Source organism: Coregonus clupeaformis, unplaced genomic scaffold, assembly GCF_020615455.1.
Source record: "Coregonus clupeaformis isolate EN_2021a unplaced genomic scaffold, ASM2061545v1 scaf0042, whole genome shotgun sequence".
In the NCBI taxonomy this organism is placed as follows: domain Eukaryota; kingdom Metazoa; phylum Chordata; class Actinopteri; order Salmoniformes; family Salmonidae; genus Coregonus; species Coregonus clupeaformis.
Window position 1 is genome coordinate 1,079,099 of NW_025533497.1, and position 17,409 is coordinate 1,096,507.

Here is a 17,409-nt window from a genome sequence, read left to right on the forward strand (position 1 = left end):
ACAGACGCTCTTATCCAGAGCATACATTTTTCATATTGGCCCCGTGGGAATCGAACCCACAACCCTGGCCTATGTTTGAATGCAGGACCACCTGCCCCTTTATAAAGTACAGTACTTAGGCAGTATAGTAGACCTAAGACTTTGACCAAGTATCTATAATTTAATGCCAGCAATATAATACCAAAAAGCAGAACTGAGACGTCTAGTGATTAGTGACGTAACCTGCTAATAAAACAAGCAGAACCGAGACACGAGCTTCTAAAAAGCATACAATGACGCCATCTGTCGGAATATTATTTGAGCACATTAATAACGTTTCATGAACACATTTATTTCACATCAGAAGGCCACTAGAGAGCGCCTTTGTATCTGTATAGGGTCCGTAGCCCATTGAAGTTTACATTTAAAATGGTAAAGGTAAGGGTTTTGGTTAAAGTTCAACACACTGTCACAGTTTATTGCTAAATAGACACAAATTACTTATTCGAAATTCGTGACAGGCACACGAAAAAGTCCACATTTTCGTGTGTATCACACGATTTTCATCACAACGCATTTCGTGTGTATTACACTATTTTCTTTCTTGTTAACGCATTCCTGTACATTACAAGAATTCCAATTTGTTGTGGCTAACGTTAGCTAGACTAAGGGTTAGGGTTAGGGGTTAAGGTTATGGGAAGCGTTAAATATGCTAGCTAAGTAGTTAAAGGGTTAGGTTTAGGAGTTGGGTTAAATGGTTAAGGTTAGGGGAAGGGTTAGCTAAGTAGTTGTAAAGTAGCTCAAAAGTAGCAAGTAGTTGCAAAGTAGCGAAAATGCTAAAGTTATCCATGATGAGATTGGAACACACAACAGTTGGGATGCTAGACGTTTGCGTTATACGCCCCTCCTATCGTTTCTGTGTTAAGATTAAGTAACCTACTGTCTTTATCTGTGATTGAAATGCACTGTATACAAAATGGTGTACTGCACACGAAAACATATACTTTTTCGTGTGTCTGTCACAAATTTCCAATAAGCAATTTGTGTCTATTTCGCAATAATCTGTGAGACTGGGTTGTAAGGTTAGGGTAGGGGTTAATTGTGGTTTAGGGTAAGGACGTCCGAAGGATACCGGATAGCACTGACCATCTATAGGGCCGGCCGGATTACCATTCCGTGGGAGTGATCTTTTGTCTTTTTCGAAAAAAAGATTTTATCTGAAATGCAATTGTCAGTGTAGACAACATTCACGGAATGATGTAGTATGATACATCGGTTTTGTTTCAGTTTTCTTTCTCATGTAGGTGAGTATTTTGGATTGGAAAAACACCAACCAAATAACTATAATACGAATATAGAGAGCACCAATAATGATGATTAGAAAAGGGGAATACATTTGTATCATCATCCAACTACTGTAGGAAATAGAATACAAGTCCCATGATCACTGGTTTAGTGACGTCAGAGTTTACGTACGCCCCACTACATCAAGTGATCTTCCCCGGGTCGATTATGCGGCTGTCGACGGTTGTTAAAGTGCATTACTGGCGTTAAACTGTAACCAGAGCCTAGATGCGCGGTCAGTTTGTATAATTGAATCAGAGTGTGACATCCTAGGCTGAGGTCGGAAGGTAAGAAATTGTCCTTTATTCGCATCTGTCACGTGCGCTTTGCATTCTGAATTGTAGATAGCCATCACTTTTCTACAACACATTCCTCTGTAACCTGCAATTCAGGTTAAAATATTTAGCTAACGTTAGCTATGTAGCTAGCTAGATAACAGTACCTTTTATGTTGAGGATGTGGTTGTGTTTTGTCAGTGATGACACAAGTCGCTACTTGTTTGCTAACAAAATAAAGAGTAACAGCCAGTTACAATACACGTGGTGTGATAACTTCACGTCTTGGCTGTCAGGATACCAGAAATTCAGGTTAATATCTTTCATCTCATGTTTAATTCAAATGATTTTTTTCTGTCGGTGACTTGTCTTTCTGCAAGGAAAAGTGTGGATTGTATTGTTCATCATTGATTGAACCCCCCCCCCCCAATGCCACATCCACTAAATGTAGACTGAGTGTTCAGACTGGCTTTATACTTCTGGGTTTGAATGACAATAAGGGTGTATTGGCTAATTAGTTAGTTTTCAGATAGACTAACACTTTTTACAGTAAGTAGTCAGCCATAGCCTATACCTTTACGTCAATGCCTATACTGGAGGGTAGCTCTCCATGAACAGGATTGGGGAGTCCTGCTTTAGTCACTGCTCTGATGAAGAGTAATATGATCATGTTTACCTTTGCTGCAGAAGTCTATAAAGTATATGATAAGAATTTGAATATCTATTCTTAGTAAGGCTGCTGGAGACCTTTTCCTCTAAGTGGCTTCAAACCTTAAAGGTCAATATCCTCTGGTTTGCCAAGTTGTGTTGGCCAGGCTACCACAGTCAGCCTGAAGTGTAGTTTGGACCGTTCTTTAGCCCAAAGAAGAGGCTCCTATCTCTGCATTGATTGGAGTGTAAATGTTCTCTGTATGTAGAACACACATGGGGTGTATTCATTAGTGCCAACTGTAGTAAAACGATTTGCAACAGACCGTTTTGCCACAAACAAGAGTTTCTTGTTGGACAAGTTCAGGTAGGTCACTTCCTGTTTCTTCCCATTTGGTTCCTAGTGAATAAACCCCTGTTTTTCTTTCTCCACGTGGAGCAGAAAGTTAATATTTGGTCACAGTTTTGTGACATCAGTTCAAAAATATTTGCATGAAAAGATAGCTTGGATGTCTGAAAACACTACAGCAACAAAAAATCTGGGACGCAATGTAATCTCCATAAATAGGGCTACTCTATTAATGAAAACTACCAGCCGCATGGTGCTCAACCCTGCTGGAGTTGGGTCAAAACAACGCTTTGCTTCAAAAACATTTGGTCAACACAGTTACTGACTGTTTTGTCTTCCTCTCTCAGCAGAGCAGCGGGAGGAAGCAGGACCTGTGAAAAAGGGACAGCGAACCAAACAGAGAGTGAGAGAGAAAGCGAGTAAGAACCTACTTAAGCTAGGATCCGCCCCCTTTATCTGACATGCCCAGCTTCTGGTCTGTGTTATGGAACAACATGTAACGCCCTCCGAGGATGCGCCCCCACCGCTGATGTACCGTGTGGAACGGCCTGTGTACGATGAGGCCTACCTCCACACCCAGCTCCTGCACCCGAGAGAGAGGAGCCCCAAGACAATCCGGCAGAGACTGGCACAGCAGCTCCAGTAAGTATCTACATTGAGTTAGTGCCCACAGACCTGGGTCGTGTTCAATAGCACACACTGTAGCAAAACGTTTTGGAAAATGAAGAAGAAATATGTGGTTTTTATTGGACAGGTCCAGGTACTCCCTCCCTGTTTCAATCTGTTTTCTTCTATTTGGTGCCAAATGAACACGACCCTGTTACAGATCTAAACAGACTGTAGAGTAGTGTTCTGTTTTTCAAACCTGGTCATTGGGACCCACAGTGTGTTCAAGTGTTGTTCCAGCCCAGTAGACACACCTATCAAGGTTGTGATGACCGGGATTGAAGAACATTGTGGAATGTGTGACTGGGATGTGGAATTATGCAATACCTTGTTTCAGGAAATGTGTTTACTACTGTAAAAGCTTATGTGAAGTTACACGTTTTTTTTTTATCTGACGATGTTTGTCTAAGATTACACTAGTAGAACTACACACCCATTTACACGCTGCTAGGAAGCTTCCCGACTAGATAAGCAGATTAAGCACACACTCATTTACTTACACCTACTCACTCACTCTCTCGCTCTCTCTAGCTGCTCATCAGAGAGGGCCAAAGCCATTGCTCTGAGCTTCCTGCCCATTCTAACATGGCTGCCGTCCTACCCTGTCAAGGAGTACCTGTTTGGGGACCTGGTCTCAGGCCTCAGCACGGGGGTCATGCAGCTACCTCAAGGTCAGTGGGGTTGGAGTCGGGTGTAGTGCTGCACTCCTCAGAATGGGTTTAGAGTCAGGGGTGGCAATTCTCAGATTGGTGCTCGTTTTAATAAAGTTAAATTGAAGCTGAATCATTGTTGATTGTGCTGAATGTTTGCGATTTCTTTTCCCATAAAGCGACAAAAACTCAACAGCACGTGCCAATAAATAGCCTACCGGTTTGTGCTTTGATTGAAATAAAATACAGGTATGGCTTGTTGTTAACATGTGCTCAAAAATTCACTCACAAAACATCCATGGCTGCGCCCTTGCCCAGTCATATGAAATCCATAGATTAGGGCCTAATACATTTATTTCAGTTGACTGATTTCCTTATACAGTGCTATGAAAAAGTATTTGCCCCCTTTCTAATTTTCTCTACTTTTGCATATTTGTGATACTGAATGTTATCAGATCTTCAACCAAAACCTAATATTAGATAAAGGGAACATAAGTGAACAAATAACACAACAATTACATATTTATTTCATTTATTTCATAAACAAAGTTATGCAACACCCAATTCCCCTGTGTGAAAAAGTAATTGCCCCCTTACACTCAATAACTGGTTGTGCCACCTTTAGCTGCAATGACTCCAACCAAATGCTTCCTGTAGTTGTTGATCAGTCTCTCACGTAGCTGTGGAGGAATTATGGCCCACTCTTCCATGCAGAACTGCTTTAACTCAGTGATGTGTGGATTTTCAAGCATGAACTGCTCGTTTCAAGTCCTGCCACAACATCTCAATTGGGATTAGGTCTGGACTTTTGGTTTTCACCAGGCATTACTGGAACCATGTCGTCCAAAAAGTTATACTTTTGAATCATCTGTCCATAGAACGTTCTTCCAAGAGTGTTGATGATCATCCAGGTGCTTTTTGGAAAACTTGTCAACTTTTTAGACGAGATGGGTCCCATTATGCCTGGCGAAAACCAAACACTGCATTCCACAGTAAGAACATCATACCAAAGGTCAAGCGTGGTGGTGTGATGGTTTGGGGATGCTTTGCTGCCTCAGGACCTGGACGACTTGCCTTAATAGAAGGAACCATTAATTCTGCTCTGTATCAGAGAATTCTACAGGAGAATGTCAGACCATCCGTCTGTGAGCTGAAGCTGAAGCGCAGCTGGGTCATGCAGCAAGACAATGATCCAAAACACACAATCAAGTCTACATGAAAATTGCTAAAAAGCAACAAATTGGAAGTTTTGGAATGGCCTAGTCAAAGTCCAGACCTAATCCCAATTGAGATGTTGTGGCAGGACTTGAAACGAGCAGTTCATGCTTGAAAATCCACACGTTACTGAGTTAAAGCAGTTCTGCATGGAAGAGTGGGCCATAATTCCTCCACAGCGACGTGAGAGACTGATCAACAACTACAGGAAGCATTTGGTTGGAGTCATTGCAGCTAAAGGTGGCACAACCAGTTATTGAGTGTAAGGGGGCAATTACTTTTTCACACAGGGGAATTGGGTGTTGTATAACTTTGTTTATGAAATAAATATGTAATTTTTGTTATTTGTTCACTTATGTTCCCTTTATCTAATATTAGGTTTTGGTTGAAGATCTGATAACATTCAGTATCACAAATATGCAAAAGTAGAGAAAATTAGAAAGGGGGCAAATACTTTTTCATAGCACTGTATATGAACTGTAACCCAGCAACATCTTTAAAATTGTTGCATGTTGCGTTTATATTATTGTTCTGTGTGTGTGTGTGTGTATATATATATATTATGGATCCCCATTAGTTCCTGCCAAGGCAGCAGCTACTCTTCCTGGGGTCCAGCAAATTTAAGGCAGTTATAGAATTTTTAAAAACAACATTACAATACATTCACAACAGATTTCACAACACATTAATTGTGTGCCCACAGGCTCCTACTCTACTACCACATATCTACAACACAAAATCCATGTGTACGTGTGTGTGTAGTGCATATGTTATTGTGTGTATGCATGTGTCTGTGCCAGTGTTTGTGTTGCTTCACAGTCCCCGCTATTCCATAAGGTGTATTTTTATCTGTTTTGTAAAACAGTAGTCCAGGTGTGAAAAAACTAGGGCCTGTAGGACCTGCCTTGTTGATAGTGCTGTTAAGAAGGCAGAGCAGCGCTTTATTATGGATAGACTTCTCCTCATCTTAGCTACTGTTGTATCAATATGTGTATGCACTGGGTAGTAGAACATCTTTCCATCTCTCTGCAGGTCTTGCCTATGCCATGCTGGCTGCCGTACCTCCTGTGTATGGCCTGTACTCTTCCTTCTACCCTGTCCTGCTCTACACCTTCTTTGGGACCTCCAGACACATATCTATAGGTGAGCCATCCCAACGACGGAGCTCCAACTAGTGCACAGGAAGTCACTTTACACTACTGAGATGTATCATGTGGCTAACCAGGAGCGGGATCGTGTTCAGTGTTATAAACTGGGTGGTTCGAGCCCTGAATGCTGATTGGTTGACAGCCGTGGTATATCAGACCGTTTACCACGGGTATGACAAAACATTTATTTTTACTGCTCTAATTACGTTGGTAACCAGTTTATAATCGCAATAAGGCTCCTCAGGGGTTTGTGATATATAGCCAATATACCACGGATAAGGGCTGTGTCCAGGCACTCTGCATTGCGTCGTGCTTAAGAACATCCCTTAGCCGTGGTATATTAGCAAATATACCACACCTCCTTAGGCCTTATTGCTTAAGTAAATGTTTTGAAATATCGAGGTACAGATACTACCCGAATGTCTCTAATAAGAACATTGGTTTTCATTTTCCCTTGCAAACCAGTTTGTTACTTTGTGCCCTACTTAACACTACCCCTGCAGCCTTCCTGTGGGGATGTTTGTGGTGATTATAGCTGTTACTCCTACTGGGTTTTCCAATGAAGTAGTCCTCGTTGTATTCACATAGTATTCCCGTAGGTCTCTACTCCTGGACATTTTCACTTCTTGGCCAGAGAGTTTTGTATTCCAGTGGCTGTGCCAAGTACAGACTGACCATTCCAAACCACGCCAACAACCGGTGAGTTCCAAATAGCACCCTATTCCCTATTTAGTGCACTACTGTTGGCCAGAGCCCTATGGTGCCCGGGTCAAAGGTAGTGCACTATAAAGGTCATATGCTGCGATATGGGACTCAGCCTCAGCCTTCTCATCCACCCAGGGAGCCCAGTCAATCAAGAATATGGGTGTTACGACTGGGAGATCGATCTGTTCAAAAGTAACAGATCAAGTGACCAGAATAATAGCTAAATTATTGTTTCAGGAAATGAACCAAGTTTTGAAATGGTTTACTTTGGGAATTGATCGGTGACTTGTTTAGCTTGGGTGAGGTCACGTCTCCTGGCATTTAATGACCCAAATCTGTTGCGCAGAGACAGGCTAGATTTATGGGCACATTCAAGGCAGACATGGCCTTGTCTCCAATTTCAGCCGTCACGTTTGTCTCCTTTTGACAACTCAGTGAGTCAGTGAATCGCATTCACAACACTTCAACAAGAAAAGAAGAACTAAAACCAGCAGCTGCTGTAGTAACAAAATGGCCACCGCCCAAAACGTCGCCTTAAGGAGGGCAGTTGCTGTAGTAACTTGCAACTGCCTCTCTCACTCTGAGGCAGGGATGAGGGAATATTTGGGCACCCGTTCAAGTCTTGGCCAAAAGCCCGGCCTGCGACACAGAGACATGCGCTGGACGTGTCAACAGCTCAAGTTGCAAACACAACGAGCTAACACAAGCAAACCTGTCCTGGAAATAATACCTTGTAACAGTAGTTTTTAAAGGGCCTCATACCTCCACAGACAGACTAACCCTGCCACAGGCGCCTGGACTGGGTTCACAGCTGTTTGCACTGGTGTGGCACTGATGTCTCCCCTCTTTATTAAACCAATGCTGATAAAGAACCTGGCACCTTGGAGACTGATTGAAAACCTTTAAGAGGGGAAGTGCTATAATAAAGATACAAAGATGTTAATTATTTGACCTAGGGGGAGTGCCAAAGCTACCAAGTCAAACTGTTGTATGAATCATTGTCATGAGATGATAATATATGCCATTTAATAGATGCTTTTATCCAAAGCGACTTAGTCATGCGTGGCCCCGGGAATCGAACCCACAACCCTGGCGGTGCATGCTCTACCAATAGAGCCATACAGGATGAGAGGCAATGGTCAGAGTCAGACTCAACCCACTGAAGAGAAAGTGCCTCATAGTTTATTTCATTGAATTCATGTATAATTCTATTATTCTGTGGTTTTATTTCAGACTGATGATTTAATCATATTCAGTATCAATAATAAACTGCCAGGTGTTAAGCTCTTTGTCTGTGTCCCTTAACCCTATAGGTCCTAAGCAATTAGGGTTAAGTGCCTTGCTCAAGGGCACACTGACAGATTTATCACGTAGTCGGCTTTGTGATTAGAACCAGCGACCTTTCGGTTACTGTCATAACGCTCTTAACCACTAGGCTACCTGCTACCACAAATTGAAAGGAAATAGCAAAAACCAGCTGACATTCAGCCCTCGAGGAGTTGAGTTTGACACCCCTAATTTTAAGGCTGTGGCTGTGCTCTCTGTAGGCACGTTTGCGGTGATCAGCCTGATGATTGGAGGAGTGGTGGTGAGGGAGGCCCCTGACTCCATGTTCACCATCCAGGCCCTGAACGGCACCACCACCAACGCCACCGCCTTGATCGACACGGGGGCCCGCGATGCCAGGAGGGTCCACATAGCCGCAGTCCTCACCACCCTGGTGGGAATCATACAGGTAAGTTACAACCCCCCCTCCCCACCTTCAGAAAAATGTCCCCTCAAATAACCCAGCATCCTCTGCTGGACAGTAAGTGCATGAGATTATTCCATGTTGCCACAAGCTTTCCCACCACTAGTCAGTCTCTCAATAAGAGGTCTAAGTTTTCATGCCGATGATAAGGATCATCCCATAACCTTGGGGATTGTGGTTTCAACAGGTTGCTCAGAGCTCACTGTTTACTCAACCACAGTGGGATCATCAGGACAGTAACTTAGTTGACCTTAAGTCAACTTACTTTATCTATGTTGACATTATTATGCAAGTAAATCGTCATATCATCTACCCTCCCCTTGTTTGTCTTTCTTTCTCGCTTCTTTCTTTCTTTCTTTCTCGCTTCTTTCTTTCTTTCTTTCTTTCTTTCTTTCTTTCTTTCTTTCTTTCTTTCTTTCTTTCTTTCTTTCTTTCTTTCTTTCTTTCTTTCTTTCTTTCTTTCTTTCTTTCTTTCTTTCTTTCTTTCTTTCTTTCTTTCTTTCTTTCTTTCTTTCTTTCTTTCTTTCTTTCTTTCTTTCTTTCTTTCTTTCTTTCTTTCTTTCTTTCTTTCTTTCTTTCTTTCTTTCTTTCTTTCTTTCTTTCTTTCTTTCTTTCTTTCTTTCTTTCTTTCTTTCTTTTCTTTCTTTCTTTCTTTCTTTCTTTCTTTCTTTCTTTCTTTCTTTCTTTCTTTCTTTCTTTCTTTCTTTCTTTCTTTCTTTCTTTCTTTCTTTCTTTCTTTCTTTCTTTCTTTCTTTCTTTCTTTCTTTCTTTCTTTCTTTCTTTCTTTCTTTCTTTCTTTCTTTCTTTCTTTCTTTCTTTCTTTCTTTCTTTCTTTCTTTCTTTCTTTCTTTCTTTCTTTCTTTCTTTCTTTCTTTCTTTCTTTCTTTCTTTCTTTCTTTCTTTCTTTCTTTCTTTCTTTCTTTCTTTCTTTCTTTCTTTCTTTCTTTCTTTCTTTCTTTCTTTCTTTCTTTCTTTCTTTCTTTCTTTCTTTCTTTCTTTCTTTCTTTCTTTCTTTCTTTCTTTCTTTCTTTCTTTCTTTCTTTCTTTCTTTCTTTCTTTCTTTCTTTCTTTCTTTCTTTCTTTCTTTCTTTCTTTCTTTCTTTCTTTCTTTCTTTCTTTCTTTCTTTCTTTCTTTCTTTCTTTCTTTCTTTCTTTCTTTCTTTCTTTCTTTCTTTCTTTCTTTCTTTCTTTCTTTCTTTCTTTCTTTCTTTCTTTCTTTCTTTCTTTCTTTCTTTCTTTCTTTCTTTCTTTCTTTCTTTCTTTCTTTCTTTCTTTCTTTCTTTCTTTCTTTCTTTCTTTCTTTCTTTCTTTCTTTCTTTCTTTCTTTCTTTCTTTCTTTCTTTCTTTCTTTCTTTCTTTCTTTCTTTCTTTCTTTCTTTCTTTCTTTCTTTCTTTCTTTCTTTCTTTCTTTCTTTCTTTCTTTCTTTCTTTCTTTCTTTCTTTCTTTCTTTCTTTCTTTCTTTCTTTCTTTCTTTCTTTCTTTCTTTCTTTCTTTCTTTCTTTCTTTCTTTCTTTCTTTCTTTCTTTCTTTCTTTCTTTCTTTCTTTCTTTCTTTCTTTCTTTCTTTCTTTCTTTCTTTCTTTCTTTCTTTCTTTCTTTCTTTCTTTCTTTCTTTCTTTCTTTCTTTCTTTCTTTCTTTCTTTCTTTCTTTCTTTCTTTCTTTCTTTCTTTCTTTCTTTCTTTCTTTCTTTCTTTCTTTCTTTCTTTCTTTCTTTCTTTCTTTCTTTCTTTCTTTCTTTTTTTCTCCCCCAGCTGGTCCTGGGCTTGTTGCGGTTTGGCTTTGTGGCCATCTACCTCACGGAGCCCCTGGTACGCGGATTCACCACGGCCGCGGCCGTCCACGTCTTCATCTCTCAGCTTAAATACCTGCTGGGCATCCAGACCCCGCGCTTCAGTGGGCCCCTGTCCGCTCTTCACGTGAGTCACTGACTGGGCCCCTCAGAGGCCTCTGCCGCTGGAATGGGGTGGTTAACCTTTAAACGGCAGCAGACAGGAAAGTCATCCACATTATAGGAGTCCATGTGGAGGTACTCTGCTGTAATACATGGGTATTAGGCCTAGTTTACAAGCCTCCATGATTTAGTTGTAAATCGACAAAGGATTCATTCCTGATAAATATAGATTGTGATCCTGCATAGAGTTTTATGCAATGCTCTCGGGCACACACACACACACACGCACGCGCACTCCCAGGTCTCTCATACCCCCTCTCTCCTCCTAGAGTGTTACGGCGGTGTTCAGTAACATCACCAGCGCCAACGTGACCACGTTGATTGTGGGCGTGGTCTGCATCGTGGTCCTCTACAGCGTGAAGGTCCTCAACGAGCGCTTCAAGAAGAAGCTGCCTGTGCCCATCCCTGGAGAGATCATCGTGGTCATCGTCTCTACAGGGATCTCCTATGGCCTCAGTCTGTCAGAGAACTACCAAGTGGACGTGGTCAGGACAATTCCAACCGGGTAAGAAAAAGGCTTTTCACATTACTGGGCCGATCCAAACCAAGCTGTAATGAACTGGCCTTCAGCCCAGCCAAACCAAACTGGTTACTGTTACTACATGATTACTAGAAGCGTACTGAAAAGCACAATGTAAGAACAAAATATCCAAGCCAGCACAGTACGATTCGGGTCAGCTCTATAGTGTGAAAAGGTTTCGGTGGCATATTATGGTCCAAAAAGTGTTTGGTGAGTTAAAATGCACGATTTAACAGCATCAGAAGACATGTACTGTATAAACAGTTGTTCCTATTCAATCAACTTTTCAGACAATATTTGTTATTTGTTTCCAGGCTGCTTCCACCTGAAATCCCAGACTTCTCTCTGTTGCCCAACTTGGTAATGGATTCTATCGCCATAGCGGTGGTGGGCTTCTCCATGGGAATCTCTCTGGCCAAGATCTTTGCTCTGAAACACGGCTACAGTGTGGATGGTAACCAGGTCAGTTTCTCCACAGTACTGTAGCCATTATACCCTTGGAAAGTGGAGATGCCAAAGAACGTCACAGCATTTCCCCCACTAATGGTTAAGGTTAGGATTGGGGGAGGGAAGCTGATCCTAGATCTGTACCTAGGGGATACTTTACCCCAGAGTCTAACCCGTTGGGTCTGTGTTGCCCTGTAGGAGCTGATTGCCATGGGCCTGTGTAACTTTGTCAGCTCCTTCTTTCAAACCTTCGCCATCACCTGCTCCATGTCCCGCAGTCTGGTGCAGGAGAGCACTGGGGGCAATACGCAGGTAACACACACACATGCGCAGACTCACAGACACAGACACACACGCATACCACCCCAACAGATCCACAGATGAAGCAATCTCAATCACACTCCACATTACCCTTTCCCACCTGGACAAAAGGAACACCTATGTGAGAATGCTATTCATTGACTACTGCTCAGCGTTCAACACCATAGTGCCCACAAAGCTCATCACTAAGCTAAGGACCCTGGGACTAAACACCTCCCTCTGCAACTGGATCCTGGACTTCCTGACGGGCCGCCCCCAGGTGGTAAAGGTAGGCAACAACACATCTGCCACACTGATCCTCAACACGGGGGCCCCTCAGGGGTGCGTGCTCAGTCCACTCCTGTACTCCCTGTTCACCCACGACTGCGTGGCCAAGCACGACACCAACACCATCATTAAGTTTGCTGACGACACAAGCGGTATGCCTGATCACCAACAACTATGAGACAGCCTATAGGGAGGAGGTCAGAGACCTGGCAGTGTGGTGCCAGGACAACAACCTCTCCCTCAATGTGAGCAAGACAAAGGAGATGATCATGGACTACAGGAAAAGGAGGGCCGAACAGGCCCCCATTAACATTGACAGGGCTGTAGTGGAGCGGGTCGAGAGTGTCAAGTTCCTTGGTATCCACATCACCAACAAACTATCATGGTCCAAACACACCAAGACAGTCATGAAGAGGGCACAACAACACCTTTTCCCCCTCAGAAGACTGAAAAGATTTGGCATGGGTCCCCAGATCCTCAAAGTTCTACAGCTGCTCCATCGAGAGCATCCTGACTGGTTGTATCACCGCCTGGTATGGCAACTGCTCGGCATCTGACCGTAAGGCGCTACAGAGGGTAGTGTGTATGGCCCAATACATCACTGGGGCCAAGCTTCCTGCCATCCAGGGCCTATATACCAGGCGGTGTCAGAGGAAGGCCCAAAAATTGTCAAAGACTCCAGCCACCCTAGTCATAGACTGTTCTCTCTGCTATCGCACGGTAAGCGGTACCGGAGCGCCAAGTCTACGTCCAAAAAGCTTCTTAACAGCTTCTACCCTCAAGCTATAAGACTGCTGAACAATTAATCAAATGGCCACTGCTGCTACCCGCTGTTTATTATCTATGCATAGTCACTTTACCCCTACCTACATGTACAAATTACCTCAACTAACCTGTACCCCTGCACATTGACTCAGTACTGGTACCCCCTGTATATAGCCTCGTTATTGTTATGTAATTTTATTGTTATAAAAAAAAAAAAATTACATTCGTTTATTTAATACATATTTTTAACTCTTTCTTGAACTGCGTTGTTGGTTAAGGGCTTGTAAGTAAGCATTTCACAGTAAGGTCTACACCTGTTGTATTCGGCGCATGTGACAAATACATTTTTAATTTGATACAGTGACACACACACACACACACACCCATCCTGTTTCCTGGGCCCACACTGGGTGTATGGCCATTAACATGACACAGTTGTCCTTTCATTAAATGTGTCACCTCATAACGGGAGCTAAATTGGCGCCGTAAAGCCATAAAGATTAGCTCAACCACAGACGCTTCTGTGCAGACTGAAGGAAGGCAAAGTGATAGGTGAGTGTTGACTTACCTTACTGTGTGTGTTTGCAGATCGCGGGTCTGTTGGGGTCTATGGTGGTCTTGCTGGTGGTGGTGGCCATTGGTTTTGTGTTCCAGCCTCTGCCACAGGTGGGTGTAACTGTTACCAACCAACTCCACCAACATCTGGTGTTATATGAGACCGCTAAGGAAAAATGAGGAAGGGAAACAGTCCTGTCAGAAGTACTGGCTTTATTTGCTATATTTACAAAATGTCAACCAATTCAAAAGACACATTTAATATTGGAATTTGAATCGCTATTACAGTAGCCTGTATAATAAATAGTTGCAATTAAATGTCCAATCCTATTATTTTGAATGGTAATTCACCCCAACTCAACCCTGACTCCCCTGTCCTTTCAGACCGCGCTGGCTGCCATCATCATGGTTAACCTGCTGGGGATGTTTAAACAATTCAGGGACATCCCTGCCCTGTGGAGGACCAGCAAGATCGAGCTGGTGAGTCTGGACCGCAACACAACTCCTTCTGATTACATCTGACCCAGGGTCGATTCAGGAAGTACACCAAAATTAAAATTATCTTAAATGCTTTTCAATGAGGACAACTTGGAATTGGGTTTACTTTCTGAATTGACTGGAATTTAAATGGAATTGACCCCAACACTGATCTGACCGCACCATGACCACATCGCACCAGAAAACCCAATCGGACAGAATCCTTTAGTACGTGTCATGCTATGGTAGCCTGGTCTTACCGAATGATCACATGGTCATTGCATGACAACGACTGTAGGAGTTGGCTAAACAGCACAAAGAGATCTGGGACTAGGCCTATACTATGGATCTGTAAACTGTGTTGCGTTGGTCTGTATGTCTTCCAGGCTATCTGGGTGGTAGCCTTTGTGGCCTCTGTGCTGTTGGGCCTTGATCTTGGACTTCTGGTGGCCTTAGGATTTGCCATCCTGAGCGTCATCTATAGAACACAGAGGTACTAAACCGTCCTACTACTTCTGAAATATATTCAAGTGTAATATTTAATTTCCCCCTTCACGATCACTGGTAACCATTTCATATCACCAGCTTCATTTGAAAAATGCTTGATTTTGGGTTGAAGAGTTATTTTGAGGTCATTTCAGTTTTAATCTGTTCAATGGAAATGTATGAAATAACGGTGATAAAACGTTTAAATATCTCTCGCCCCCTTCTTCTCCACAGCCCAGAGAGTATCATCCTGGGACAGGTCCTGGACACAGGGCTGTACTGTGACGTGGATGAATATGAAAAGGTAACATTGTGTCCTTTGTGATGATGAGGAACTCTCTATATGGTCTTACAGTTGCAGGCACTAAAAAGCTAGGTCTCATTACAGTATTGAACAATTGCCTAGCGATAGCTTGTCACTAAAAATTGTAATGAGGGACAAGGTTTTTATAAATTAACTTTTAAGTGCCCGTAACTACCCTTGTATAGAATGAGAATCTACATGGTGTTGGATGAGAAGTGAGACCTGTGATTCTGCCTCTCTGTTCCAGGCAGCTGAATGCACGGGGATTAAGATTTTCCACTCAAACTCTTCAATCTACTTTGCAAACAGTGACCTTTATTTGAACACCCTCAAAGAGAAGGTAATCTCAGCTGCCATGAGTGTGTTTCTGTGTGTGGAATATGCAGAGTTGCATAAGTTACATTTTTGTCTGACTATGTTACGGGTAAAGCACCTTAGGACTAGTGAACTAGTCTTTCTCTCCTGTAGACTGTAGCTACACTGCTCTTTTTTGCTAAATAAATATTTGCAATCACCAAGTATAGTGAGGGATCCTTGTATTGCAAAAGAACAGCTTGGCCCATCCTGTCTCGTCATATTCAAACATGTGTACAGACAGGAGTGGACCCCGTACATCTCCAGGCTATACGGAAAGCCCGAAGAAGAAAACTGAAGAAGGAGTGCGCAGAGAGGGAAAGCCAAAACCACAAGTCACCACAAAAAAAGAGTGCCGTCGTCAAACTGGTGAGCCCATTCAATATGGGATTTTTCTACTATGTCACTCAAAATATTGCTATTTTATTTACTTCCCCGGCTTCTTGTTGAAACACGCCACATATTTACACTAACCAGAACACCAGACAGACAGGCAAAATTGAAGGTCTTCACGTAGTCATTTTCTAAGAGGCTTTTGCTGTAAGCCTTGTTGTGGTTGATTTAAAACCAAAAGAGGTGTGATTGCCTGGTACAATATAGGTCTCCATTCTACTGTGTGATTGGCTGACACAATATTGGTCTCCTTCGTTCTACTGTGTGATTGGCTGACACTATATTGGTCTCCTTCATTCTCCTGTGTGATTGGCTGACACAATTTTGGTCGTCTTTTGATTGGGCCAGGATGTGGAGCTGGGCGTCACTCACGAGGTGGTGGCAGGGGGCGGCTCCCAGAACCACTTGGAGGTGCAGGGGAATGGGCAGGTGGCCGAGACCCACACAGAGTCAGACTCTGAGGAGACCCGGTTCCTAGAGCCCCTCTGTCCTGTCCACACCCTCATTCTGGACTGGACCCCCGTTAACTTCATCGACTCTGTGGGAGCCAAAGCCATCAAATTGGTAAGGGAGCATATCTGTACTCACAGAGCACTGGGGTCTGTTCAGAAGTGTAGCTTTACAGAACAGATATGTTGTAGAACAGACCTTTCTGTCATGCAGAACTGGGCATAATGTCAGCTTTGTTCATGACATTTCTATCTTAATGTTGGGTAATGTTGGGACCTTCTGAACAGGACTCTGGTGTTACTGCTGATTGCCCCTTTTTGAGTTTCCAACTTCCTCATTTCGTGGTGTTCTCATGAGTTTTTCTCTCTGCAGGTGATCAAGGAGTATGCAGCTGTGGATGTGTGTGTTTTCATCGCCGGCTGCAGCAGTGAGTTCTAAAATACTGGTCTAGATTACTACTAAAAACCCTGAGGGTAACTCTGAACTAGAGGTTGTTTAAAACACATAGTAACGATAAAATAAGACTAATCAGTCAGATATAGGCCAACCTACCAGCTGTGTGTTGTCTTAACAGGAACTCTGCTGGCTGAACTCCGCACCCTGCAGTTTTTTACCGGGGTCGTGACCCCAGAAATGGTCTTCCCCACCATCCACGACGCCGTACTGCACTGTCAGCGCCGGACTGCCCCGCCCACCATCCCTGCCATCCAATGACATCGTCCGACAGGGGACATCAAGGGGGAGGGGACATGGGATCACATGCACCTAAGGCTGCTCTAAAGCTGTGTTCACATTGGCAGTTTTAAAAAAATGGTGCATATCCGATTCAAATCTTATTTTTCCTGCAGTCTGAAAAGCCAAAAAGCACATGGAATCTGATATTTCAAGCCACATTTCAAACCACCTTCTTAGGTGGTTTGAAGTCTGATACAAATCTGAATCCTGGCCATGTCTGAACGGTCAAATCTGATGTATTTGCCCTAAAGTGGTTTTTAGACTTATTTGGCATATCTTGTTGCTTGAAAAGCTACTCTGACAAGAACATGTGGGAGCTAACTAGCTTGTTAATAGTTTACAATTATTTAGATTTTGAACAGTCAAAGCAACTGGGAAACGTCCATGGCAGGAGTTGTCACCTTAGCTTGCTACATAACTTCTGCATGATAGGAAGCACGAGCACCACCACCAATCAGCCTACACCACTGCACACACCCCCGTCATTACTATGACAACTATCGTAGCCATGTCAGCAAATGACTGCTGTCGGAACACCATACCAATACGATTTGGTAACTAGTAACTTGCTGTTTGGACAGTCAGTATTCCAAAACGGATGAATGAAAACTGATTTGAGCGTTAAGGCCTGCAGTGTGAACAAGGCTTAGGTGA

The 17,409-nt window shown here is 42.8% G+C and overlaps 1 protein-coding gene across 2 annotated transcripts; it reads left to right on the forward strand.

Moving 5' to 3' along the window:
- Nucleotides 1-1,474: 1,474 nt before the first annotated feature.
- LOC121543375 (prestin-like) lies at nt 1,475-17,191 on the forward strand. 2 transcript variants are annotated; one of them, XM_041853192.2, is made up of 18 exons: nt 1,475-1,610; nt 2,943-3,237; nt 3,793-3,932; nt 6,159-6,269; nt 8,527-8,714; nt 10,482-10,646; nt 10,951-11,186; nt 11,516-11,663; nt 11,847-11,960; nt 13,590-13,667; nt 13,941-14,036; nt 14,420-14,526; nt 14,754-14,823; nt 15,071-15,163; nt 15,418-15,546; nt 15,919-16,134; nt 16,393-16,447; nt 16,595-17,191. In XM_041853192.2, the coding sequence occupies exons 2-18, from the start codon at nt 3,080-3,082 to the stop codon at nt 16,732-16,734; spliced, it is 2,244 nt and encodes a 747-aa protein (XP_041709126.1). In that variant the 5' UTR covers nt 1,475-1,610; nt 2,943-3,079; the 3' UTR covers nt 16,735-17,191. The 2 variants fall into 2 exon arrangements, with proteins under 2 accessions (XP_041709126.1, XP_041709127.1); XM_041853193.2 differs by having other exon boundaries at nt 2,946-3,237.
- The last annotated feature ends 218 nt before the right edge of the window (nt 17,192-17,409 follow it).

Excerpts from the sequence above, each read along its gene's own strand:
- LOC121543375 (XM_041853192.2), top strand. The coding sequence starts at position 3,080 with ATGGAACAACATGTAACGCCCTCCGAGGATGCGCCCCCACCGCTGATG. Across the intron at positions 3,238-3,792 it reads AGACTGGCACAGCAGCTCCA|CTGCTCATCAGAGAGGGCCA; the intron begins GTAAGTATCTAC and ends CGCTCTCTCTAG. Across the intron at positions 8,715-10,481 it reads CCCTGGTGGGAATCATACAG|CTGGTCCTGGGCTTGTTGCG; the intron begins GTAAGTTACAAC and ends TTTCTCCCCCAG.